This window comes from Falco cherrug, chromosome 1 (genome assembly GCF_023634085.1).
Source record: "Falco cherrug isolate bFalChe1 chromosome 1, bFalChe1.pri, whole genome shotgun sequence".
Lineage (NCBI taxonomy): Eukaryota > Metazoa > Chordata > Aves > Falconiformes > Falconidae > Falco > Falco cherrug.
This window is the reverse complement of record NC_073697.1, coordinates 80,518,455-80,545,036: the sequence shown is the minus strand read 5'-3', so window position 1 is coordinate 80,545,036 and position 26,582 is coordinate 80,518,455. Positions and strand designations below refer to the sequence as shown.

Below are 26,582 nucleotides of genomic sequence, written 5' to 3'. Positions count from 1 at the left end.
TTATACTCCCAGATCTCCCCTGGAGAGGAACAAAACCAATGAAAACTTGACATCTCAGAACTGGGACCTCTTTCAGGCATTTAAGCACTACACAAGAGGAAACCAAAACACTGCTCTGCAAGCTTGTGCTCCATAGGTGTTTCAAGCAGATTAAACTGTTTGTTTCTTTTTGCTCTTTCTGTTTATCCTTTGTATGCTGAAAGTTACAGGTAGTTTATTGTTTTAATTGAGTAACCATTGCCACAAATAGACATCAGCCCTGAAGTGCCTTGGGATGTCAAATATGTCTAAATTTAACGATTCTCTCGGGTAGACATCTCATTGCCTGAAGATCCTGTCCACTAGCACTGTATTGTTATAACATTCAGAACAATCAGAAAACTGTTTACTCACACTGTCAGCACTATCCATAATCATCCTCAATAGGCTAGATAAGCAATTACCTGACATCTGCCAGAGCGTTTTTAGATGCCTTTGATGACTTTAAGAGGTATATCCCAAACACAGAAGTAAAACAGATTGGGTACTTAATGTATCACCCACACACAATTTTCAGACGTTTGTTTTTTTAAAAAATGAACACATTAAAGTTACATTTATTCTTACTTCTAACCTTCACTCTAAATGTAAGAAAAAGTTAAAATATATCCAGTAATAAAACTGATAACTCAGAATTTAGAGCTTATAATTTTTATTAAACAGGCATCTTAAAGTGCATATTTCAACTGATGCCCATTATTATCTTTTTTTAATGGTGTCTTGCTTCCTGGTGGTAAGAGTGGGAAATAAAGAAGAATGAACCGCAAGAAACAATTCGTCAGTATTTATGAAAACAAATAATCAGAAGTATTTTTTAAAGTATTAACTTGTATCCTTTTCCACTTCTGAAAGTCAGTAAAATAAACCAGAAAAATCAAAGCAGAGATTATTGCAGAGTGTCAGTAATGTGTACAAGTAAAACAGCTGATTAAACAGGCAACCAATAAATACGTTATGCAAATATACACATGCAAGCTAATAGACCTATTCTCATTGAAGTCTTGGGATTAAATTTGTACAGTGAGTTAGCCCTTGATATCAGAAAAGAAATTCAGAATGAAAAAATTGTAGTCTCCTAAATCATCAGGAAAACAATGACAGGAGTAGTAAAATAAAATGCTTTTGCATCCAAAAAGCTCCGAGGTCAATCAACACAGACAATTCTGCTGTTAAGTCTTACACCTTTCTAATATTTCTCCCAAACCAAAGCTTTTATTCTCAAAATTACAAAAACAAACACAATAGTATTGTTTTAGTGAAACATTACAGTCAAGAAGGTGCAAGTTTAAAACCTCTCAAAAAAACTTTACTTCAAAGGTTTAAAAAACTTAATTCAAAGAAGTCTCAAAATCAGGTCGAACAATAACACAGAAATTTGGAACTGGCTGCTGGCCAACAGACTGTAACATTGATCATTGACACTATTAAGAAATCTTGATTCAGTGTCTGCTCATACAGAGCCAACTGCCAAGTCCTTGAATGTTTTTGTTTTAATGATACACATTGCCTAAGAAACTCCCCACAGAAATTGTATCCTCCACACGAATTCAGGTTCCTGATTTACTGCAGTGCAGAACTGGCAGTATCTCAACACTACTTTAGCAACTGCCCAACTACCAGAAATTACAAGACACCTTTAGGAACACTTTAAGGAGAAAAAGAAGAAAAAAAAACCCAGAAACAAAAACACAACACCAACACACCAACACACAGACCAGCCCTGCTGCAGCAGTTCTTTACATTATTAAATATACTGCTGTACAGAAACCTATGGATGCTTCAGCAGAATGAATATATATTGCCTGCAGAGGTCTGCCTGAAAATTTGGATACCAATCCAGACAGATCATAGAATCATTTAGGTCAGAAAAAAACCTTTAAATTCAAGTTCAACCATTAACCTAACACTCCCAAGTCCACCACTAAACCACATCCCTAAGTGTCACACCTACACATCTTTTAAATACCTCCAAGGATGGTGACTCAACCACCTCCCTGGGCAGCCTCTTCCAATGCTTCACCACCCTTTCAGTGAAGAAAATCTTCCTAATATACAATCTACATCTCCTCTGGCACAACCTGAGGCTGTTTCCTCTTGTCCTATCTATCGCTTGTTACGTGGAAGAAGAGACTGACACCCACCTTGCTACAACCTTATTTCAGGGAGCTGTAAGAGTAAAATAAGGTCTCCCCTCCAGCCTCCTTTCCTTCAGGCTCACGAACCCCAGTTCCCTCAGCCATTTCTCATCAGACTTGTGCTCCAGACACCTCACCAGCCTCGCTGCCCGTCCCTGGACACGCTCCAGCACCTCCCTGTCCCTCTTGCAGCGAGGGGCCCAAACCTGAACACGGTACCCGAGGTGCGGCCTCACCAGTGCCGAGCGCAGGGGGACGGTCACTGCCCTTGCCCCGCTGGCCACACCGTTTCAGACACCAGCCAGGACGCTGCCGGCCTTCCTGGCCACCTGGGCACCCTGCTGGCTCCTGCCCAGCCGGCTGCCAGCCAGCACCCCCAGGCCCTTTCCCCCCAGGCCCTGCCCAGCCGCTCTCCCCCAGCCTGGAGCGCTGCGGGGGGTTGCTGTGACCCAAGGGCAGGGCCCGGCACTGAGCCTGGTGGAACCTCGTACAGTGGCCTCGGCCCATCGGTGCAGCCTGCCCAGACCCTCTGCAGAGCCTCCTGCCCTCAGGCCGACCAACACTCCCGCCCAGCTGGGGGCCATCTGCAAACTGGCTGAGGGTGCGCTCCATCCCCTCAGCCAGGCCCTCCATAAAGACACTGAACGGGCCCCAGCACGGAGCCCTGGGGACACCGCGTGTGACCGGCTGCTGACTGGATTTAACAGTACACCCACCCAAGCCATGAGCAGCCAGTTTGTCCAGGAGAACGCTGTGGGAAACTGTGTCAAAGGCTTTACTAAAGGCTACATCCACAGCCTTCCCCTCATCCACTGAGCAGGTCACCTTGTTTTAAAAGGAGACGAGGTTCATCAAGCAGGACCTGCCTTTCATAAACCCAGACTGGCTGGGCCTGATCCCCTGGCTGTCCTGCACATGCTGCATGAAGGCACTCATAACCTGCTCCATAACCTTCCCCGGCACCGAGGTCAGGCTGACAGGTCCGTTCCCCAGATCCTCCTTCCACCCTTCTTGCAGATGGGCATCACATTTGCTAACCCTCAGTCTTCTGGGACCTCCCCAATTAGCCAGGACTGATAAATGATGGGAAGTGGCCGGTCAGCACTTCTGCCAGCTCCCTCAGTACCCTTCCATGGATCCCATCTGGCCGCGTGGACTTGTGTGTGTAAGTGGTGTAGTAGGTTGCTGCCCATGCCCCCCTTGGATTATGGAGGCTTCATGCTGCTCCCTGTCCCTGTTGTCCAGCTCAGGGGGCTGGGTACCCAGAGAACAACTGGTCTTACTGTTGAGGACTGAGGCAAAGAAAGCATTGAGTACCTCAGCCTTCTCCTCATCCTTTGTCACTGTTCCCCCTCGCATCCAAGCAGGGATGCAGATTCTCCTTAGCTCTCCTTTTGTTGCTAATGCATTTATAGAAATGTTTTTTATTGTCTTTTATGGCAGTAATCGGATTAAGTTGTAGCTGGGCTTTGGCCATTCTAATTTTCTCCCCGCATAACCTCCCGACATCCTTGTAGTCCTCCTGAGTTGCCTGCCCCTTCTTCCAAAGGTGGTAAACGCTCCTTTTTTTCCTGAGTTCCAGACAAAGCTCTCTGCTCATCCAGGCCGTTCTTTTGCCCCACTGGCTCATCTTTCGGCACACGGGGATGGCCTGGTCCTGTGCCTTTACAATTTCCTTTTTGAAGAATACGCAGCTTCCCTGGATCCCCTGGCCTTCAGGACTGCCTCCCAAGGGATTGCATCAAACAGGCTCTTAAACAGGCCAAAGTCCTCAAGAAGTCCAAGGTAGCAGTTCTGCTGATCGCCCTCATTACTTCTCTGAGAACTGAAATCTCTGATCATTTCATGGTTGCTGTGCCCAAGACAGCCTCCAACCGTCACATCCTCTGTTCACAAACAGCAGGTCCAGTGGGGCACCATCCCTAGTTGGCTCACCCACCAGCTGTGTCAGGAAATTATCTTCCACATACTCCAGGAACCTCCTAGACCCTTTCCTCTCTGCTGTGTTGTATTTCCAGATGCTTCAAACAGACATATTCTGGGTTGACCGTGTATTCAAAGCATTTTAAATAATTTTCAAAGTGTCTCATTTTATGACAGAGGAAGAAATGTTTTATAGGGCCTCTCTGAAGTCAGGAAGAACATTCAGTAAACAAGGACAGTAAATGCAAAAATGTGGCCCAAGCCTCCACAAACAGGTGCAAAACCTAGAAATTCTGGTTAAAAGTATTAAAGACTACAAAATAATAATTTTACTGATAGCTTGGAATATGACTAGTGGAAACATCAGCTTCACCCTCATACAGTTCTCTAGAAAACACTACTATCTGTAGTGTTTTAGGGTTTAAGTTTTATATCTATAAGATATAAACATATATAGCTATAGATTGCATATATCATATCTATATTGTAAAACTTGTTTTTATGATACCACCAACACAAAACCTCTTGAACACGTACAGAACATAAAAGCACTCCACAACACAAATGTATGCATCACAAGACAAACTTCAGTGAGGTGGTCTCAGCAGAGCTGTTCTGTTTAAAAATCATGCACCCATAGCTAAAAGGAGCAGCTTTTAACTCATTTTTGTCACACATCATTGCACAATTAAGTCAGGCTATGCAGAAATGTACAGCAACTTTGGCATCACTTTTTGTGGTTTTGAATGTACTGCTTCTGTCCCCCTCAGGGTCTTCAGGGCAATATGCTACTGTGAAAGAACCATGAATTCCTTAAATGTCACTTTTATTGTAGGACTTAAAGTTTGACTCTCAGATTCCCAGAGTTAAAGACTACTCATAGATTTATTTCTCACCTGTCCTTGTGCAGAAAACTGTGCGTTAATTACATGGACCTACAGCTGCAAATAAAACGACCGCTTAGCCATTTAGCTTAGACACACTCAGAGGCTTTACAAGCTACCTCCCAAATCCCTACTTGACTTTTCGTGTAATGCATGGTAGCTGGACCGATGACAGCACTGCTCCCTGAGAAAAGCATCCTCCTGAGGAGGCTCTGCAAGTTCCCTGCCAGCTGCCGCCCCAAGCCCATAACCCCAGGGCCTTTGTGCAAAACTCCTAACGTAACCTGAACCAAAGCTATGGAAAACCAACGGCTTCCAGCATTTTTCAGACATTCTGCTCTACCTTATGAAAGGCACTAACATTTTCATCTAGTAAAACCATAAGCATTTGAGTTGCAACCAACAAGTGGCGCTCCTTTATTTCTTTTCCAGATTTCATTCGTTTCAGGCCCTGACTGCTAGGCCAAGGCAGGCTCCGGGGAAGGCTGCACGCTAGCCCAAAACAAGTGGGTCAGGGTCTTGGGATTTGCCATGGTGCTGTAACTCAGAAAACATGGCTGAGACTGGACGATGATATTACACCTACCTGACCTGAGAATTTAGTTCTGAACATGGAAATATCCAAAAAGACCAGTTGAAATTATGCATCTTTACCCTTTTTTCAGTCTTCTCCACTTCTCATGCCTTACTCTCTTTCATCCACCCCACTCCCCCACGTAAGCACTACAGTCTTAACACAAGTGGAGTTTTTCATCCCACATTGTATGACAAGCAGGGAATGAGGAAAAAACCCAAGAAAAATGTAATTGTACAAATACGACTATTTGTTACTCATCCTGCCTACCATAGCCAGTAATTTAGAAACTAAAAAAATTACTAATTCTCATTTCAGCTGTGGACATTCTCTGCAGTAATAACTCAGTTTTCCACATACATTTTTTCTCTCCAATCTCCAGTTTATATGTAGACCCACTTTTTTTTTTTCCACAATACAGTCCTCTAAAAGCACTGAGTTTCATTAAAGCCCAGAAGGCTGTAAAACTGAATGACGTAAAAGCACACAAACTTGTTGACATTAGACAAGAGCTTTTTCCAGACATAGACATTAACACTACAATTCAGTTCAAGATGTCCAAGAGATAACTACTATTCTTTAAACACTTGTCCTTTTTTAAGAATCAACACTATCAAACCCAGCAGCATACTACTAAAGTGCTACAGACTAAGAAATCTGTTACTGACGAGAGCTTAAGCTCAAAATACATGTTTTGCAGTCTTCTCTAGTAGGGACATATGGGTGGTACAAGCATATATCCTATCAGGCTTTCATGCAAAGTTCTCTAAAAAACTAAAACACACTTTACAATAACATGGGTTGGGGCTTCCTTTGTTGTTTTTTTTTGGTTGGTTGGTTGGTTGTTTTTTTTTTTTAATTACAAGCAGCAGCTAAGTTAGTTCCAGGTTCCATTACTCAGAAACCAAAGTGAATATGGTCACAAAAACATGTTGTGCACAGCAATTCAGAAACGCATGAGATTTTATTATCAAATAACTTTGGACAGCAGGTCATCAAAACTTAAAATATCTTCTATTTTAAATAAAATCCACTATCTTTACAGAAGAAAATAAGACTTCCTTAGAGAAAGAGTAAGCCAAACACCACTGACGCATACAGCCAGAAATATCAAACAGCACGGCTTAAAGCCACATACAACCCCTGTATAACTGATGAGGGAAAAAAGGGGTGCTTCTTTTATTAGGGATATATTCATCTGCTTATATGCAAAATATTCATTGCCAAGGATTCCTCTCTGTCATCAAGCAAACATTTACATTTTGATTTGAAAAATGCTGTTCAACTTTGTCAAGAGGTATACACACCCTCTACAAATCTGCTAGAACTCTGGTTTACAAAGAAAATGTTAACTTACTGTTGGAAACTGCCAGAATTACTATTATACAGATATGAAAAAATAACTTTTTTCTTTGACCTACAGATAAAATATATATCAAGTGATCAAACTAAATATTTTTTAAAAAAATTTTTTATGGGATCTTTAAATAGATTTGAATAAAGGTAGCAGGTAGAAAAGAAGAAGAAAAAAAGAACAAGCTAAAAAACCCACAGATACGTGTGTCAAGTAAACCTCAGTTCAGAAATTTTGCCTTGCAGGTTTTAAGCCCCTGTATCATTAACTTCCCATCAAATGAAAGTAATAGGATGACTGGCAAATGAAGAATAACTCAAGCTGAACTGCCAGTTTTAATAACCCAGTTTCCATTTAAACAGCAAAATGGCCGTAGGGTTTGAGAATTTGTCACTACCATGTACACCCGCTGATAGTAAAGTAAATGCAGATGAGATGAGCTAATTTTAAACAACGTGCTCCATTTTATCCCTGTAGTCATAAAAGTATCTATACAGATACTACAAAAGTTACCAACTTTTTTTAAAAAAGTGGATAAAAAATAGTTCCTGTGTTTCTGCAGAATACGGATAGTTATTTTCAGCATTACAAACATGCAATCCAGATTCACCTTTTTACAAGTACAGCTGGCAACACATACATAAAACAAAATTTTCACAATGAAGAAGTTTTGATAAATATAGCAACCGTATTAGCTTTCACGTTGGCATTTAGGAATAAAGATTTAGCTTATCCACACTGAGACATTAAGTTCTGCCTCAGGGAGCTCACACACACAGGTCAATTAACAGCTCCAACAGTTGCAGCTATTTTAATAGATTTTTCTAACGAACACAAAAGCTTAGCACCCAATTTAAGATTTCAATGCAAGTCACACAATTGCGGGAGTGTGTGTGGGGGGAAATAATAAGAACTGTAACTTAAGCATTCAAATTTAATGCTTTTTTAAACATCCACCTTCATAACCAAAATAAGAGCTTCAAGTGATAAATTCTGCCATATTCAATAAAAAGTGACCAGGTTTTATGGTCCAAGCTCATTTCCTATAGCTTATAACTGTGTGGATTGATTCTAACCTGGCTATCATATTGCTTATCATCTGTAGTACTCAAAGAATATTTCCACACATGTACATTGTGTAATTGGAATCCTGTTTTTTAGAAGGATATGTCTTAGGTAGATATGCTGAATTTGTGAAACAAAAAAAAAGGATTACTTCAAGTTCATTATCCCAAAAATAGAACACTGAAGTTAGACTGCAGGTTTCATGGGCTTTTCCTACCAAGTAGCTCTCAAATTGTTCAGTAAAATAAAACGTAAATCTACAACTCTGAGTAAGAGGACATACATTCCTGGCTTCCAAATACTGAATTTTAACTATTATGTTTTAAATAAAAAAACATTAAATGTTAACTTTCAGGTTTAGCCCATTAAGCATTAAAACAGAGATGTGAAATTCTAAAGCAAGCACATTTTGCTTTATCTATACCCAGAAAGTGCCAAACTGCCCATTAAATCTACTGAATAAAACATGGGGCGGGGGGAAAATGTCAAGAAGCAAGTAAATAGGAATGACAGGCAAACAACTAAAGGGAAGATGAAGTCACATGAAAGGAGTGACAAAGGAAATCAGTGCAAAAGAATTGCAAAAAGCATTTCTAGTTAACCCAGATTTCACAGCGTTCTCTTTGCGCACTTTATTTTCTCAGGCACATATTTCCTAGTAACTTTTGCCTGCCTTGTGTACACACATAACTAGCAGCCTTGATTCATTCAGCATATAATTCAAATTTAAACCAACAGTTAGAATGAGCCAAGATACTGGGTCTAAACAAAAACTCTAGTACAAATAATGGACACAAACCAACTGCCTAGAAAAGAACAAATCACCAGCACAATGGTCACTAGCAAATCAGTCTGTAAAATTAATAAATATTATGTTGGCATAATTAAAATTATCTATGCACCTATACAGTGTGTCCTTGTGCATTTCCCATACATAACTGATTACTGGGTTTCATTAGACATTAATTTTGCTGAATGGTCAAGGCTTAGCATTACAGTTTTCAAACATATATTCCTCCTGGTGGTCAATACAGGAAAAATTGCACATGTATAAAAGAAGGCATACAAGTGAATTCTTTGAGTGCTTAAATGTTAAAATAATACCAGACAACCCAGAAAAATATGCATTCAGAGTCTGGTTTAGGGGCATTAAGTGAAAATCTGATAAACTTTTTGTTTCGACAAGTTTCTTGCATAAATACAGCAATTGCAGTCCTCAGATCTCTACTGTAAATCTGAGCTGACATTAGATCACATCCCTGCTAATTATAAGCCGTGTTAGATATGTCGATTTGGCACCTCTGACATGAAAACCTAGTTGCTACTACTTTGAAAAAATTGGAGGGAGACTAAATGACAATTTACTCTAATGAGGATACATCGCACATCTCCTAATTGTATGTAATCTCATTGGTTACAAGAATTAATGCACACACGTCACCAAGCAAGTATCGCTGTTAGCTCCCTCCCTGGCACCAGCAAATTTCTCCAACTTTGAAGCCGAAAATGATGTAGCTCATTTATGTTTACAGACTGTGCGCTGTGCAAGGGAGTTGGCATTAAACACTGTCCTTAACACACTTTAAAATGAATTAATTCTTTGAACACCATACAAAAGGAAGCAGAGATACTTACTAGTACAGAACTTCATTTGCTTCATGCCTTTCATATCTAACAGTTTCGCACATCAGTCTGAAAGAGAAGGAAAGAAGTAATTTTTAATTATGATTCCTATCCGTTGCACAAAGACTTCACATTCTAAAGTTAGGCAGCATTTTCACACTTGCCTCCAGCACTTGCAGAAACTAACCATCAATTTAAAGCTAAGTTGGTTTTTAATTTAAGAGAACAAATTGATAAATCTAAGCGTTAAAGTTCTTAGTTCATCCAAGATCAGATTTGATTTAGAACACTAGATGTAATTGCTCCCATAAAAAAAAAAAGTTCTATAAAATGGGTAAAATGATACTGATCTCATTCTATTGAGTGATCTGATAAAAGTAAGTTGCTTTATAAGGAAACAATTCAGAATTTTAGAAATGATGGAAATGTATGATATGTAATACTAATCAGAGATACTATGATGTAAAAACTGCTCCCATTTTCAAGTCAGGCCAAACAGACAAAATAAGAAATTATGTTGCATGGTAAATCGATGCTCCTCATTTTGCTAAAATTCAGCAACTTAAAAATCACCATAAGATTTTAATGCTGAAATCTCAGAGGGCTCAAAGTGGAGAGAATTTCCTGCAGGAAAGTCCTCTGTCTAAAGGGGAGGATTAAAGTACTTTCACATTCACTGTCTGCCTGACAAATGTGGCATAACGGAGAGTAACTGTAACAGAATTTACAACATATTAGGAAATGCAATGTCAACTTGATTAAAAAAAAATCAACATGCCATTTCTGTTTATTGTTTTAAGGAAATGGACCCTGTAAATTACTGGGGGGGTGGGAAGGACACAAACTCCAATGCCTCCCTTGGCCTTTCTATGGCTGTAAAAAAGATTGCAAACACCAAGGCTATTTGACAGACAGTCAGACAGATATTTGCCTAAGAGGCTCATGTGAACATTCAAATAAGGAGCTATATTTAAATTTGGGAAAGAAGTTTTCATTCCTCGCAGGATCAATCACCAGAACCGCAGTGCACCAACGACTGGCTGCCTGCAATGACATCCTAAGCGGACAAAAGCTCTCAAGAATTGCTGCTCAAGAAAAGTCTCAGAAAAGTTGATCTGAGGCCTAGAAGAGCTGGTCTGGGTTTGACGTGACATCTAAAAGGCTTCTTATTGCCATTTCCCATGATTTCCTAGATCATGCCTTTCAATAGCCAACAGACTGCTACAAAAGTTACCTTAGCACTTATCTCTCTCAGGATTTACTTCTTAATTCAGCCCACTAAGAAATAATGCTTTTACTCCCCAAAAGCAGAAGGCTTATAGTGGTACCCTGATTATTCACAAATTGTTAGAAAATCAGATTTTAAGGGGGGGGGGAGGTGATTAACTTTTACTACCACAGCCCTTCCCCCAGTCTAGCGGTTTAGATCTACTCTTTGGACCATCTTTGAGAACTATTATTATAGGCAATATCTGTATTGTTTATAATTAAGCATTATGGATTGTATATCAACTTCATATAATGAAAAACCTTCTTGCTTCCTGGCACAGCAAAAAATGTTTAGAACCACAGAAGCTTCTCTTTTTCAGATACTGCTCCCCGCCATAAAATTGGGTCTTGCCAAAATCTTTTACAGACATCAAAAACCTACTGTCAGCTTCTACCTCCTGGGTCCTTATCTTCTCTTTCTGATCCTGTTTTGAGAGGGAGGGGGAGAGTGGACATGAGGTTACTAGTAAGAAGCTACCGGAAGAAATGTCATTGCTAGCAGTCAGATTTAAAAATTAAGATACTGCCCAAGGATAGTCTGCGACTTACTGGCCTGAAATGATGCTGGGCAACAGGCCATCTAAGAGTAGGAGTTATAAGAAACAGAATCACTTTAACAAGCAAGTTTTGTTTCCCTCTGAACTGGGAGCAAAGGAAGTACATTCTTGATAAAGTCACGCAAGTTCACTACTGGAACCATCTAAGTTTTAAAGCAATTTGGTCCCATTATTAGGACAGTAACAGGGGAGAAAATACCTCTTACAGAAGGTAGCCAAGTGTTCCAATTCTTGTGTTAAACTGGAACAGTTAGAAATTACAGTGACCAAGTAGTACAAACTAGATTACTTCCTCAACTATTTGAAAAATTGAATTAGGTCTGGTCAATACTGGTGTCTAGTTTTTGCTCAAACAATGACCTTAGTCTGCTTCCTAAAGAAACGTAATAAATTCAAGATGAGATCATCAGCAAGCCACAAGGTAAGTTATTCACTATTAAATGCTATATTTAATAAGCTAGTTTTATAACACATCTCGGAGGTTTCTGTGGCATCCCAGGGCCACAAGAAATGTTGTATCCTAAAGGATACTATAAAAGCCTTCTGTCCCACATCTGCCAAGCGCCCAGCCTTTCCCATGTATGGTTCTGTAAACAGAAGCTCTCTTCTAGGAATTCATGCGCTGGGAGAGCAAGTTCCACACATTCCTCAGCAAGAACCTCATTCTGCACAGGAAGCCAAGAAGCACACATCAACATACCACAGCACCATGTGTGCACACTTTGATCTTTGTAAATAAGTTAACACCAGTTCAGCCCCAGCTATGCAAAACTTGATGTGCTAAAAGTCTTGCATATAATCACATAACACAAAATACTTTAACTGAATGTGATCGTGGCCTCCTTCCAAAGCAAAAGTAATTACAGAGACTCCTTTGAAGTCCACATTCAACATTGCAAAAAGTGTCTTGAGCACTTTGGGAGAAACAAAACCCCGCCTTTTATTTTCTCCAAATTACAGAATATTGGCTTGGGAATGCAGACTCTGAGAGAAGGATGAAGCAAGAGGCCAGAAATTAGAACCTAAGCCAGCATCAACCAAGTCAAAGTTACTTCAGCATTTTCAGATGTGGCAAATGTTGGCAAACCCCAGGATGCAATAGAACAGTAATTCACCCTCCCTCGCCACAGAGCGTACAGAAGAAGTGCTGGCCACCCCCTGCACCTGCCAGCCCCACACCGATGTCCAAACACCCTTAGAATCCTCCGCTGTAAGATGTTTATGCGAGGACAACTGAAACAACTACCTAAAAATCAAACACACACAAGTCTTTACAAAAAATAGGAAGTTCATCTGGAAGTTTTTACTTGAATTTGTTCACTTCATGAAGCATTTTAATTAAAAAAATACGTGGCTGACATTTATTAGTAATTTTTTACGAAGTATCATTTGCATGTGTAGTAATAATTTGTCTAAAACTTCCACACAAAAGCAAGCACAAACTGAAACAGAAGCTAAATAACAGACTATGCTCTCATGATTATCATATTACATAAGTGATTTAGACTTTAATTCAGGACTGGAACATGTACTCTGCATGCAAAGCATTTACTACTAGCCTGAAAGTTTGAAAAGAAAACACACACATCCACAATAGAAATCAGAAGGAACAAATAGGGATACATACACAAGGGGTAAGTGTCAGGACAGTAACAAAGGGAAGAAATGGCTGCAGTGACAGCCAGCTTTTCGGTTTGAGGTATTGTACTTAAGAGTAGCGCACAGTTACCAAACCTACTGTTTCTTTGCTTTGTTAGTGCGTTAACAAATATATAGTTTTAATGATAAGAATCATACCTTAGCTGATGCTCTCTGAGATTAGACAAAGCTTCCATTCCATGTAAATAGGAATACACAATCTCCAAATCCTACAAACAAAGGAAAATGTTATTAGGATTCTCGATTTGGACCAAGCTGTTAAAATACTGTTTTTGCAAAACATCCAGAGCTTTGCTAATAGGGAAGGCAGGAACATTTGAAATAACACATTTACAAGAGGTTAAAGGCAAGTTGCAGGAATACCTTCGATTATATGTTGGAACCTGACATAGGGAAGAATGATGGTATGTCCACATCAAAAAAACCCACAGACACAGAAACCTTTCTGCTTTTGCTGTCATTACTCATTTCCAGGAAACAAGCCTGCTTCAGAACTCCAGTGAGATAACTTGCAACTACCGCTGTCCCGCTTCCCAATGCCAACGTATCCAAAACTCTTCATTTATTTCATAAAGCAAGCTCATGGACACTGGTCTTTTCATGTTCAGGGGAAAGGAAAAGGTACAAAACAGTCTAACAAAATACCCCATTGTGCATAAACATTTATGAAATTCTATCTTCAAATGGAAGGTAAAACACAAGCGTAAATCAGAAAAAAAGTCATAAATATAATCCTAGTTACATGGTGAAGTGTTACATTCAACCACGTGGACCTCCAATATCCAGGTCACAAAACAACATTAATAAAGATATGAAAACAACATCCAAGACTAAAACTTCCTAACATGCAACTATGGAAACCACTAATGTCAGTCTAGAGGCTTTGCTAACGTTATACTTAAAAATCACTACAGCACTTAGGAAAAAAAATTCAGTGCAGTCCACAACTTCTAGGGTGATTTAACTTTGATTCACTGATTTGATGCTGTTTCATCATCCATTTTTTCAAACATGCTAGTTAAGAGACAAAAAAAATCAGAGCAGTGCCTTGCAACCACTACCTGAGGCTGACAAAGTTGAGCATAAATTACCAGTCTCATAACTTAAGAAGATGTTTTCAAGTAACAGAACATATCAAAGCTATGAATTTATGAAAGATTTGGTCACTGCGAAAAATCTGTGTATTTAAAATTGACCACGGAGTACAGAAATACTTCAGTGTTCAGACACAATGAAGGAATACTAGATGTGGTATTTGGGCAAAGACATTAGGACTGAAGCTGCACAGAGAACTTGAATTCAAGTAAGAAAAATAAAATATAGTTAAAGACATTGTGTAGAAGTGTTACTGTACTTGTTTAAACCATGGCATAGATCAGAAAAGATACCAGGATTTACACTCAATGTTTAAGACAAAATAGATGTCTTTCATTCAGCACCAAAACAAATCTCTTTTTCTCACACTGAAAAAAGTAAATATTCAGTTTGAAAAAGTAGAAGAAATGCACGAAGCCAAAATGCTGCAACGTCACTTCTATTCTGGTCCTTCTGTTCCCTTGCCCTCCAGAGGCTCTGGCCCTCCTGTGGGGAGGGGAGGATACATGAAGAAGAGAGGTAATTATGCGTGGTTTGGGATGGAGGGACCTTACACATAGAAGGCTTTGAAGAGAGAGTACAATACTAGCTTGCCTTTTTTTTTTTTTTTTTTTTTTTTTTTAATACTAACAAAAGCATATGAAAGGGCATGTCTGCTGCAGTCAGTGGCCTGCTCACTTGCCAAACAGGCGGGGGGTGAGCCAAGGCCCCCAGGAGCTCTGTGCTGGTGGCAGGGTATGACACAAGCCTGACAGTCCCGTGGCACCGCTGCCACTCATCCTGGCCTGCCAGACTCCGCAACACGAGCCAGTGGCTGCCGTGGGAAGCTGGGAGTGGACCACTGAGAAGCAGATGCTCATAGCAGTGGATTACACAGAAATGAGCCTGACCAGAAGGTGCTACTGAAATTCATTGCCAGCAAGCCTGGCCAGCAGCAAGCAGAGGCAGAACAGCAGAGTAACCTTCCGCCACCAGCTCGCACTGAGATCTCTCTCAAGTGACACAGATTTTATCTGCAGTAAAGGATTCACAGCAATAAAGAATCATTAAGCATGCTGGCTTACAGGGATCCACAGATCTAAAAGTGTGTGGTAAAAGGGAACCATGGGCATTTGGTTTCCAAAACTGCTGGGTGACACAAACTAATGCCCAACCCTACAAGTATACAAAGTAGTAAAGAACACAGGTTATGTTCCCAGAGAAGTGCACCTGAAGTGACTCAAAGCAAGAGGAATGCATTAAATCACTGACAGGAGTCATTGTAACCAGTTTCACAAACAACAGACAGGGTAGTTTACTGAACACTTTAAAAAAAAAAATAGCTCCTCTTCAAAACATAAGCATATGTGTCTAATATTTGCAAAGACAACATCCCATAGGTCCCCATACCAGGAACGGCAGATGGTAGAGGTCCTTCCTAAAAGAGACAAAAAATGAGATCTAAAAAGATCTGAAAAAGAGAGATCTAAAAAAGAGAAGGGGTAAGAAAAAAAACAAAACCTAAATAAATATTTACTTGTGCTTTCATCATGGCTGCTGGCTGCAGCAACACAGGGAAAAGAAAAGCTGAAGCCATCTCATTACAGAGAGAAATAAGGTGGGTTTGGGTTTTTATTTGCAAAAAAAAAGCAGCAAGAAAACAGAGCAGTGCTCTAGGCAGTGGAGTCCTATGGGTTTGGGGGTTTATTTGCAAAAAAACAAACAAAACAAAAAAAAGCAGCAAGAAAACAGACCAGTGCTCCAGGCGGCAGGGTCCTATCAAAGCACAGTCACTGTAACCCTGAAGCCCATGTGCACCGGCCAGAACACGTGCTGCAGCCTGTTCTTTAAGCTGCACCTTTCTAGAAAGTGTCGAGCAGCAAACAGCTCCCTCTAGCACCAAAAGCTTGGCATGGAAACGTAACCACCACCATAAGCCTTTCAATTAAACCCTCCAGGATAGTGCAAGGTACAGAAAACTACAGTAGAGTCAAAAGAGATGAATTTATTTTCCTATATTGTCAGTAGGCGCTGCACAGTTCCAGTCAGTCTGCAGCATTAACAAGTAGGAAAGCTATTTGGGGATCAGAACACCAAGTTATTGTCATTAAGTCATCTCAGTTTTCCATTTCAGGAAAAACTATGTTTTGCTTGCTTAGCAAACATACTCATTATCAAACATAAATAGCTGCTTCAACTTCTTAATTAAAAGTGGATTAATGGAATGCAAGAGTCTCTCAGAAATATTTGTCCCAAGTATTGTAAAATCCTAAACAGATTCCAAATGCTCGAAACGATGGTTTAATAAAAGCCATTTCACACAATGCATCCACATAAACTTAGGCATGTAAGCGATGAAAGTTTTTCATTTTGATATTCTAGATGCTTGCCAAAAAGCTAGAATTTTACAATTCTCAGGAAAAGAACTTTGTCCTTCGAGGACATAGCCTGCGCGTGGGATTGATGCCAGCTGGCTAGCAAAACCTTAACGCGGCAGCTAAATTGAAGCCCCCCGTGACTGACACAAACGTTTCTGCTGGCTCCCATGGCCAGAAAGCTGCCCCTAAGGAAGCCACCGAAGGCGGAGCAGCGTGCAGGTGACAGTAGCAGGCTGCTGCCGATTTTTTGGTGGTGGGTTTTACGCCGCTCGTACTCCACAAGGTGGCAGGCTGAGCCAGCCAAACCGCAGGAAAAGGCCGCCCTGACACAGCTTCTCCCTTTATTTTTTTAAAAAAATAACTCTGTAACAGTTTATAAAACTCGAGAGGAACGAAGCTCATCATCACCGCTACAACTGGTTAAATTACCTGCTATAGGAAGGACTAATTAGATAAAAGCACGGAAGAACTTTCTGCTTTGTAGTTTTAGCCAACCAAAAGAATTGAGAAAAAAAAATAATAGCAAAAGCAATGCAAAGGCTTAGCTGATCGTGCTGTAAGAGCCAAATTCTACTCAAAGATTGTAGCAACAGCTTAAGGAAACATCTCAATGGAAGCTCCAAACCCAAAAATTAAATGCAAAGCACAAATTAGTGCAGTTTTTAAAGCATGTTTTTATTTAAATGAAGGCTAAAAGACTGAAATCTAATCTGTGCTTAAATTTGTACTGCAGGCAAAGTTGTACGCTTGGGTCGCTGTGTGCGGAGCAGCCCAAAATTTGTTTAATTCAGTGTTATTTCTTAATTTGTTTCCACAGTGTCAGCTGGCTTCGTTTAAAGTTCTGACTGAACTATGAAACAAAACAGAGAGACTCGAGCTTTAGCACAGCTCAACGTCAATTAGATCTGTAGAAACCTGTCAGTCTGCAACCTTACCTCTGGTCTCCGTGCTAATAAAATTCTGCATACATTTATGCCCAAACATTTCTATCCATTTCATTTGTGCTTCAGACTTATTTAGTAATGCCAGTTACACAAACCAGACAAACCCAAACCAGAATGTTGGTCCCAAATTCATACTAGCTTAATGAAGAAATCTGTACTTTAGTAAAGTGATAGAAACATGGAAATGTGCTACTTTGGACTGAAAATGTTAAATCTCTCAAAAAAGCACAGACTTACACTGGTTTTGGCCCTGGTTTGCATTAAGGTATGAAACTGCAGGCCTAATTCAACTATTCGTCCTTGACACAGTTAAAAAGGAAAATGCAGAGCTGAGAAATTCACTGTTCTCAGCGAGATATTCACTAATTTCTGCAAAGTTGCAAATAAGTGGAGAGCAGCTTTCATCTTATAATAGTTTGGCTTATTTTAAATCAAAGGGTAAAAATAAAGTACAAGCTAATTCTTTAATTCACTGTCTTGGAGGATGAAAACAAGGAAAAGGACACCTAATATTCACCTTAGGCTCAAAAAGGTCTGCTGCTGAGTGTAGAACAGGTTTTGAAAGGCTGATCTTTGTTCAAATAACCATCTCTATCTCACATTCAGTCAACCGGCAGTAGCACCAGGCTCTGAGGGGGGGGTGGGGGGGGTGGGGGGGGGTGCACCCGCTCCCCATCACACCTGGCAGCTCCAGACCCCATCCCAAGCCAGGTTTCGCTGTTGTGAAAATGGGAGGTCCCACCCTGTCCCTCCCCACCACGCTCCTGCCACCTCCCTGGCCCCAGGACAAACACCCACACATGGGGACCCAGCTTCAAGCCTCTCTGTTGGCAGCACGAGACCCACGAGGTCCAACGTCAGGGCCACAGAGGCAACAGCCCACGTGGTGGGGAGAAGGTAGGACCTCAGAGTCCTCCATGGCTTTAAATGTACCATGAAACTGCCAGCAGGAAGGGAGGTGTTTGTCATTTCTAGACAGTTGACTAAGCAGTTATTTTAGCTCGAAGCAGAACCTCCCTTTTCTTTTCAAGTATTTCAATGCTTTTTCCCCAAAATTGTGATATACTAACAAAAGCAACAATGCCAGGTTTTTCTTCCTAGTAAGGAATGAAGCCATGATCCAAATCCAGGTTGCTGAAGTCCTGTCTCTCTTTCCTTGTAGCTGCAGGACCCTGTATTTTTCCCTTTCCTTCTCACATCCAGCACCTGAAGTCACTTGACTCTCTGACACTCGGGCAGCTATACCAAGCATTTATATTTTCTTTTCTTCCCTCTAGCACTGATTTAGCACTTGCCTGTCGGGCTGCCTGTACTGGCTCACCGAGGCCAAAGCAGCACCAGCAGCACCAGACGAGACAGACTGGACTATAGCAACATCAACCCAACCTGGCTCAAACAGAAATTTCCATGCCCACTGTCTGCTCCCGAGTAGGATCACAGCTGGTTCACAGGAACATGCCAGGCTCTCGCCAGCAGCTGCTGAGGAGACTGTGCCCGTTACTGCCTTCAGAGACAGCAACGTCTGAAGGAAAGGCAGGGCCAGCGGGGAGGGGGGAAGCTGTGTCAGCCATCCCAGCCAAACCTATCTCCAAAGGCAAGACCTCACCCTAAGGGTGAGCTCACATCTTGCAAATATCGAGCTGCCACAAAACGAGAGCAAAACCACAAAAACTGACTTACACAGTGAAAAAACAAAAAATCCAGTACTGCTGATACCACCCCCCTTGCCATGCACCCGTGAAGATGAAGCATTCACGTGCACCTCCAGCTTCCCACAGTGGAAAAAACCTAAACACAATCACAGCTGCTATGCAGGAGCATGCCCAGGTATGTATGCACTTATCAGTGAGCCATACCAAAACTAATTTGTTGAAGAGATTAAAATGAAGTATTTGTCATGTACTACAAATTTTTGACATTTTTTCTTGCATCAGGACCTTCATACTTGGGGTGGGGTCGGGGGGGCAGGTTGCCGCATGGGAAGACTGCCAGAATCCAACCTATTACACTACAATTTAAGTCATTCTTTTTAACTTCACTGTAAGCTATCACAGCACTTTTCCGCAAGCCATTTTTACTAGTGTACCTAGAGATCCGTGGCTTAAAAACACCTAAAGCCAAAGTTATAGGAAACAATTTATTGACGGGATGTTGAATTGGCAGATACCTAAATATTTCATTTACATCTCTGTAAGTGAAATTACACATGTCAAATGGCCCGAATTGGTACTTCTGTGAATGAAATCCCATGAGCCATATTTTAAAGATGAATATATATTCATGTAACTCAATTTTGTAAACTTACCTGGAACAACTGTTTCCTTTATATCAGCCTATTTTGAAGCATATAAAAACCTGTAACCTATCAAAGACTAATAAAAGTTCATTCCCAAATACAGAATAAGACTGCTAATTCTTAATACATTCTTTATTCTAAGCACAGCCTAAGGTGCAAAGCTTGGTCTATCGGTTTTGCATAATGATCAAATTACATTTCCTTTAGCCAAACTTGACATTTTTAATACTGAAGTCTGATTCTTCAAACAGAAAACCTACGGAATCAGGTGACACTAGCCCTTTCAATGATCTCACAGCAGGGTTGAAGGCTTCCTGTTCATCAACCACATTTAGCAGGGTTTCAGATCCCATTTTGCCCTTCTCTCCTCCTGCGGGACTGCTGTTTTCCTACCAAGAGCAAACCAGACCTACCCAGTTCACCACCCAACCCAACACAGCGCTCCCCTTCCCAAGGGGCAGCACCATCAGCTCCCAGGGAAGCTGCAAGCCTGGAAACTCCGAATTCGTGACACAGATTCGAGGGCACTTGGCTCAGCAGAGTTGCTCTGATAAGCATGACCCATCACACCGCACTGCCATTAGAATTGCTTCCTTTTCTTTTGCTTGGCACAGGAAAAAATGTTAAAAGGGGAGGGGTGAGAAGCAAGAATGGGTAGTAGTGCAGGCAGGTGGGGACCAAAGCTGGGTACATGGGTAGGAAGACAACTAATTGTAGTAGAGCAGCTTTGCTGTCCCCAGTTTGCCACCCACCAGACTAGTCCACCTTTCCACAAACTGGCTGTTCCAGACGATAGCTCGGCTTGCCTTAAACCCACAGCTTTCCAGGACAATGATGAGAATCTGAAACTGAGGAGTTTCTCAAAACAAATACCTTCTTACACTCCAAACAGGTGACTGGGATTTGAAGGGGACCTTTGAAAGTGAAGGATTGTTAGAGCCATCAAATGTCAAATTAGTTACCTGAACTTCAGCCAAACGTGTTAGTGGCCACTACAGTCCTGAAAAATTTTACCATCCTAATTAAACCTGTATGAATTTGTCTTGACTAGCATGCGTTACGTTTCAGGAAATTCATGACACAACCACTCCACAGCAATCGGGAATGACAGAGCCTGGGAGCCAGCCCTCACCAGAAGGGGCACTTACAGGCTACCAAGCCAACCCAATCCTTCACTTCCCTGGCCCCAGCCGGGCAGTGGGAAAGGAATATGGAAATTTTATTGATCTTGTTAAGACTTGTTGACACACAAAATTTGGTATTTTTAGCTCCACTGTGGGGAGGGTGGGGACATTTGTTCTGGGTTACGGGTTGAATTTTTAAACTGGATTAGAAACAGGAGGAACAGGCAATTTTAATCCAGAACTGAAGAACCCACAAATGAAGCTAATCAGAAACAACTCCAAAACCTTGTAAAGAAAAAAGAGAAATCCCATTTTCCTGGTTTGTCTTAACTGGGAGTTGTCCCAGTACAAAACGAAACTATGCTTCTCCAAAGACTTCAATTGCATTTACTGCCTCAAAGTCAGAGGCTGGAGAAACACCGCAGGATTACAGTAAAATAGTTGTGGAGAAACAAGATGTTTCAACGGGATACTTAAAACAACCTTCCTGTCTTACAAATATATTCTGTTTGTTTTGTGAATTATTTTCTTTTCAAATTAGCTCCCCTCAAAAGACAATTTCATTACATGTTTATTTTTGCATTTTAGATTTTTTTTCTAATGGGAAGTGGATTAAAAACCTCTACTTGCATGTAATGCCTCACAGATTTACATATAATAAGATAAACAGGTTTTGTTTTCAATCTTGCCAGCAGAACCTGCTCAAATGTACAAAAATGAGTTGGAAGGTTCCATAACCCACCCACACTAACAGACTTCTAGCACCAGCTCAAGATTAGTACAATTGATTCAACATATCCTGCTGGTCAGAAAGCTTTTAGTAGAATAAAGAAATTAAGACATTCGTGATTATAATCATCCTATAAAATGGGGATAAACGTGGAAAGGATAGATGGGAAATTAAAGCCTGCCATCTCATAGAAGTCAGTGAACAAACTAACGAGCATAGGAAATTACGGGGTAGCACCACGCATTTCTTTTCTGCTTTCCAGACTCTCAGAAGTCAGACAATTAAATGCTTTACACAAAAGCCTAACTTCTGTAGTCAAAAATCCAAACACTGGTCACAAGTCCAAATGCAAACAAAAAGGTTTCACTAAAAAAGATCTCTCTTACTGAAGGCACAGTCCATAATCATGAAAGGCACTTAAGCTATTCACCATTAAAAGTATATATAATTGCCTTTTTGTGCCTTTTCAATATTTATAGCCAACAGTTGGAGGCTTCTATCAAATCTGTTCTACCCATTTTCACATTCATTGCACAAACATTCACATCTTTTGTTGTAGAGCTATGCCAGCCCCTAGGGGGTTCCCCCCCTCCTTTTTTTTTTTTTTTTTTTTTGTAATGCTAAGGAGAGTTTCATATTGTTTTGAGACAGTCTGTGATTTGTCCCATGGTTTCCATTAGCTATATGGAATAAGACTCAATATCCTACTAAATAAAAATCAATCTTGAGCTATAACAAATATATCAGCTACTACAGTGGGACTTATTTTTAAACAACTGCTTATAGCAGAGGTGAGTTTCACACAAATTTATCCAAATACAGAACACTATAATTGCCAGCTTTTAAAAATAACAAAATTAGTTAAAAAAAAATAATCAGGAAAAAAGAACCAAACAGGAAAATGAAGTGATACACAAACATACTGGAGTAAACAGCCGAAAGGAAACTCTTAGCTGGCACCAAGTTGTGATTACAGAAGCATTTTAAAGGACCTCAGCCTAGAGAACATCAGGAAGAGCAACCAGAATGGCCAGGAAAAGGCAACCACAGCATATCAGGCAGGGTTGCCTGCTGAAAATAGGATTAGCAGGTAGCTGTCCCTAGAGGATTCCCCAAGAGCTGCCAGAACAGGATTAAAATATGAAAATTAAATGCTTTTGCTGGTGGTAGGTTTGTTGGTTTTTTTAAGAGTGCTTAATGAGTCTACAGGTTTCAAAGCAGCCAGGGTTAATATCCATGATCCCAGTTTAAGCACAAGGACTGCAGTCCAGACAATGTAGGCATAACTAAGGCAGTCACACAAAGTGCCATGAAGGAAGCACGTCACTCCAGACTTGTAGTGGGCAAGACCAATCTATTTTCTGAAAAACATTAATTTCTGTAAAGCTTAGGTCCCAGTACTTCAACATCATAGCCAAGTAGTAACCTCAACTACATAGTATTCCTTCTTCAAACGCATAATTAAAAAAGGTGGTGATTACTAAAAAAATCCCAATGAGATAAGCTTTGTAGTATACTGGTATTCGTAGAGTAGCAGATTTGTTAAATGGGGCAGGTATTCCTAATCACGAGCAAATAAGCCAGAGACACTGAAGAGCTGCCTTTTGTCAACTGATCTGTGATAACTGCTCATGTGAACATTCTAAGCTTTCCACTGCAAACAAGCTTTGTAAATTTAGCAACAGGCTAAGGCAACAATGCTGTTCGGCTGATGAAGGGGTTAAGCCACCTCTGCACAACCACCTGTGATCATCCGTCTGCATCTGAAGCTGTATCAGACATACTGGCAACTTTATGTTGCTGTTAAAACAAGACCTTGGAATAGACCTCCTTGTGCCCTTGGGACTCAAAAGCCCAGCCATGAACTGGGGGGTTCAGCACCGTCCCAACTGCTGAATGCCATCACAATCTACCCTCTGCTTGTTGCATTATTCCCTTGCCAAGCAAAAATTAAAAAAAAAAACCCAAAGCAAACCAACCCAGAAACACAAACCTCAAACTCTGGCTGAGAAAAATCAGTTCCCGAGCACACACAATCCAGTCCCAACCCAGCCAGCCACAAGCTCATTTCCAGAATCACCCAGAGCATTAGGGCCACCCCCACTTTGTCAACTGGGGTTTGCAAGGCAGCCCCAGTGCCGGTGAGACCCGGCCACCCCCTGCAGAGGTTGGTTGTTGCGAGAGGCCACCACCAGCCCAGGGTTGAGCTGGTGGGTTGAGCTGGTGAGGAGCTGCAGGCTGCAGCTCTCTGGCTTATTACCATGACAACTCACATCAGAAGCAAAAAGGAACCAGCACGCGTTGGAAACTGCGCTCTGCCAGAATTTGCAACAGAAATATCTCGGTAGTACTATAATCAACAGAACATATACTGAGTTATTTTCTGTGGCTGGCCTACAACCATTTTATATTGCTGGCTTACAACCAACCAAAGCAAAAATACAAAACAAACAAAACAAAAATAAAGTTCGCCTTTCCAACCACCAAGGCAGCAGCGGGTATTTGCTGAAGTAAAACAGCACCATCCCTTTTTGCTTGGACAGTTTTGGTTTTATTTAAGAAAAATCATGTTGCTCAGTTTCTTTTATTTATGAATTAAAAAAAAAAAAAAAAAAAGCAGTTACAATAAAAGTAAGAAGAAGGGGGAGAAAAGATTATACCACAACTAATTTCAAAGGTTTATACCACAATATACATCTTACATATTCATGTGTTTAAAGAAAGCTTTAAGATTCATCTGTCACAATATTAAAAAATACAACTCCTCTTAGTTCAGCTTACAATTTAAGCAAAAGCTTTGTCATTTGATTTCACGTTTTAAAAGAAGATAGCAAAAAGCCATGTTCATTTATTGCTTTGGAGCAGCTGAATTTAAAGCAGCACATTTCAGAGCATTTCTTCCAACAGATACTAATCTTACTTGAAGCATCAACAGTGGGTCACATGAAAATTATTCTCAGACTATCAGGCAACTGATCATACTGAAGTACATATTTGCATGTCAGATCAAACCTCACCCAAAAATTCATCTCAAAAGCTGCTGGTGGTCATATCCTCCCAGCGCTGGGATTACTCCACTGTGCAGAAGAGGCAAATGTTAGAAAAATGCTGAAGTACTTTCAGCAAGTACTTTCCAAGCCTGAATTTGTTAGCCTAGGTATTTCCTGAAACAGAAGCTGCATTTAATAGCTCCAAATGTTCATCTTTTGGGGTTGTTTTTTTCCTTCCTATGAGCAATGATGGGATTCTGAAAGGGACCTGAGTTTTCAGGGGTTTAAATATCACTCAGGGATGAATCAGTTTCCGTGTCTCAGATGGGCTTACTGGGGGCACTGCTCTGATGCGACTTGACCAGACCTTTGCATTCTTAGAAGCAGATCACCAGCCATCTAAGAAATTTTCCTGCCAAATTGGTAAACACACATAGAAGTCAAACATCTGTAGGGTTATGGCGGTGAAGCACGACCCCTCTCAGGTTACCACCCTGCAACCTAAATGCAGCTCTGAGTACCATAAAACAAGATGGAAAACCCAAACTAACAGCCTTCCTTTGCCGAGTGGGTTGGACTTTCTCTAGGGCACTGGGAGAGCATCAGATGCCTCAGTGAGCCAATGCTGTTTGCCAAAGCCACCTCCTCTCTGACCCACTCGGGCTCTGACCCTTTAACAGTCTGAAAGCAACAAGCAAAGGTCACACGTACCCACAGCCAGCCCACGTGAGGCTGCACCCTGGCTGGGAGGCAAAACGGGTGGGTGAGCTGCGTTCAGCCCACCTGTCTGCCTCTGCCTGTGAAGGAGTGATGAAGGACAGCTCCAGCCAATGCAACAGATCACTGCCCTCACCGGGAAGGACTTCACTCTTGGGTCAGCCTTACCCAGCACTGCATCCACAAGGGAAAACCATCAGGAACAGCACAGAAGCTTAAAGACTATAAGAGAGAAGTCACATGGTGAAACTTCATTGAAATGCTCTACCAGCCCCTAAAAAGTCCCCTCTGGAGGGAACAAGCCATTCACACTCTGTATGTTGCTGTCTGTGTGACTGTACCGTTAAACTAAACTGTACTGGGAGGGAATCTGGAAACACCCATCCCTTTATCATCCCCCATCAGCAGCTCTAGATAGCTCTTTCTCAGCACTCAGAAATGCCTTTCATCTCATCACACCTGCTGAAGGGATCTATCAGATCTAAATCCACTTCCAGGCATCAGACAGCTCAACACCAAGACCCACCACCTATATTGTTCATCAAACCTCCAACTCAATGCCTTAAAACACTGCACTTGTACCACAGGTTCCAGAGACAGTCACACGACATGATTTTCACTCACTCTTATCACACAGATGGGATCCTGAAAAGGCCTGAAGCTGTGAACAACGCTGCCCTACTGTTTATTCCATTCCCTGACTTGGCTGGCTCTGTATTTTCTGCAATGACTTTACCAAGAACTGTCAAGAGATGGAGATACCGCCAGCTATTTCTTGGTGACCAGGGGCTTCATATTGAAGAAGACAAAGCAACCCACAGTGACTGCTTACAGCTGGTCTACAAACTGCCTACTGAACTAGAGTTTAATTTCTAATAACTGCTAATGAGATATCTGGCTGCCACATCACAACTGATTTTTTTTAGTATTTATTTACTGAAGTTCAAGACTGTCCCTCCATTTGTTATACTAGTTTCTCCCTGCCACCAGCCCCAACAAAGACAGACATTCACAAGCCGGTGGGGGTGCAGCTGCCAAAGAGCCAACAGCAAGTATTATGGGATGGAGAAACCGAGCACACTTGACACATGAAAACCCTACCCACAGGATAGCAGCAGGCAGTCTCTCAGAATCTTAATCCAATCCATATTAAAGGGAAACAGGTTTTTCAACCTCCATAGTCTTTCCAGAGCAGTAAGCTATGTCACATGTTTTGCTCTGTGTAAGTTAAAAAAAGAGATAGAGAT

At 41.1% G+C, this 26,582-nt stretch overlaps 1 protein-coding gene across 8 annotated transcripts in view; it reads right to left on the bottom strand.

The window, feature by feature from the left end:
* RAPGEF2 (Rap guanine nucleotide exchange factor 2) overlaps nucleotides 1-26,582 on the bottom strand; it is a 199,003-nt gene that overhangs the window by 124,689 nt on the left and 47,732 nt on the right. For all 8 annotated transcript variants that reach the window (XM_055699703.1, XM_055699655.1, XM_055699475.1 and 5 more), the window contains exons 2-3: nucleotides 13,221-13,291; nucleotides 9,610-9,666 (exon numbers count right to left, since the gene is read on the bottom strand). In XM_055699703.1, coding sequence (XP_055555678.1) covers nucleotides 9,610-9,666; nucleotides 13,221-13,291 — 128 coding nt within the window. The remainder of the gene's footprint in view (nucleotides 1-9,609; nucleotides 9,667-13,220; nucleotides 13,292-26,582) is intronic.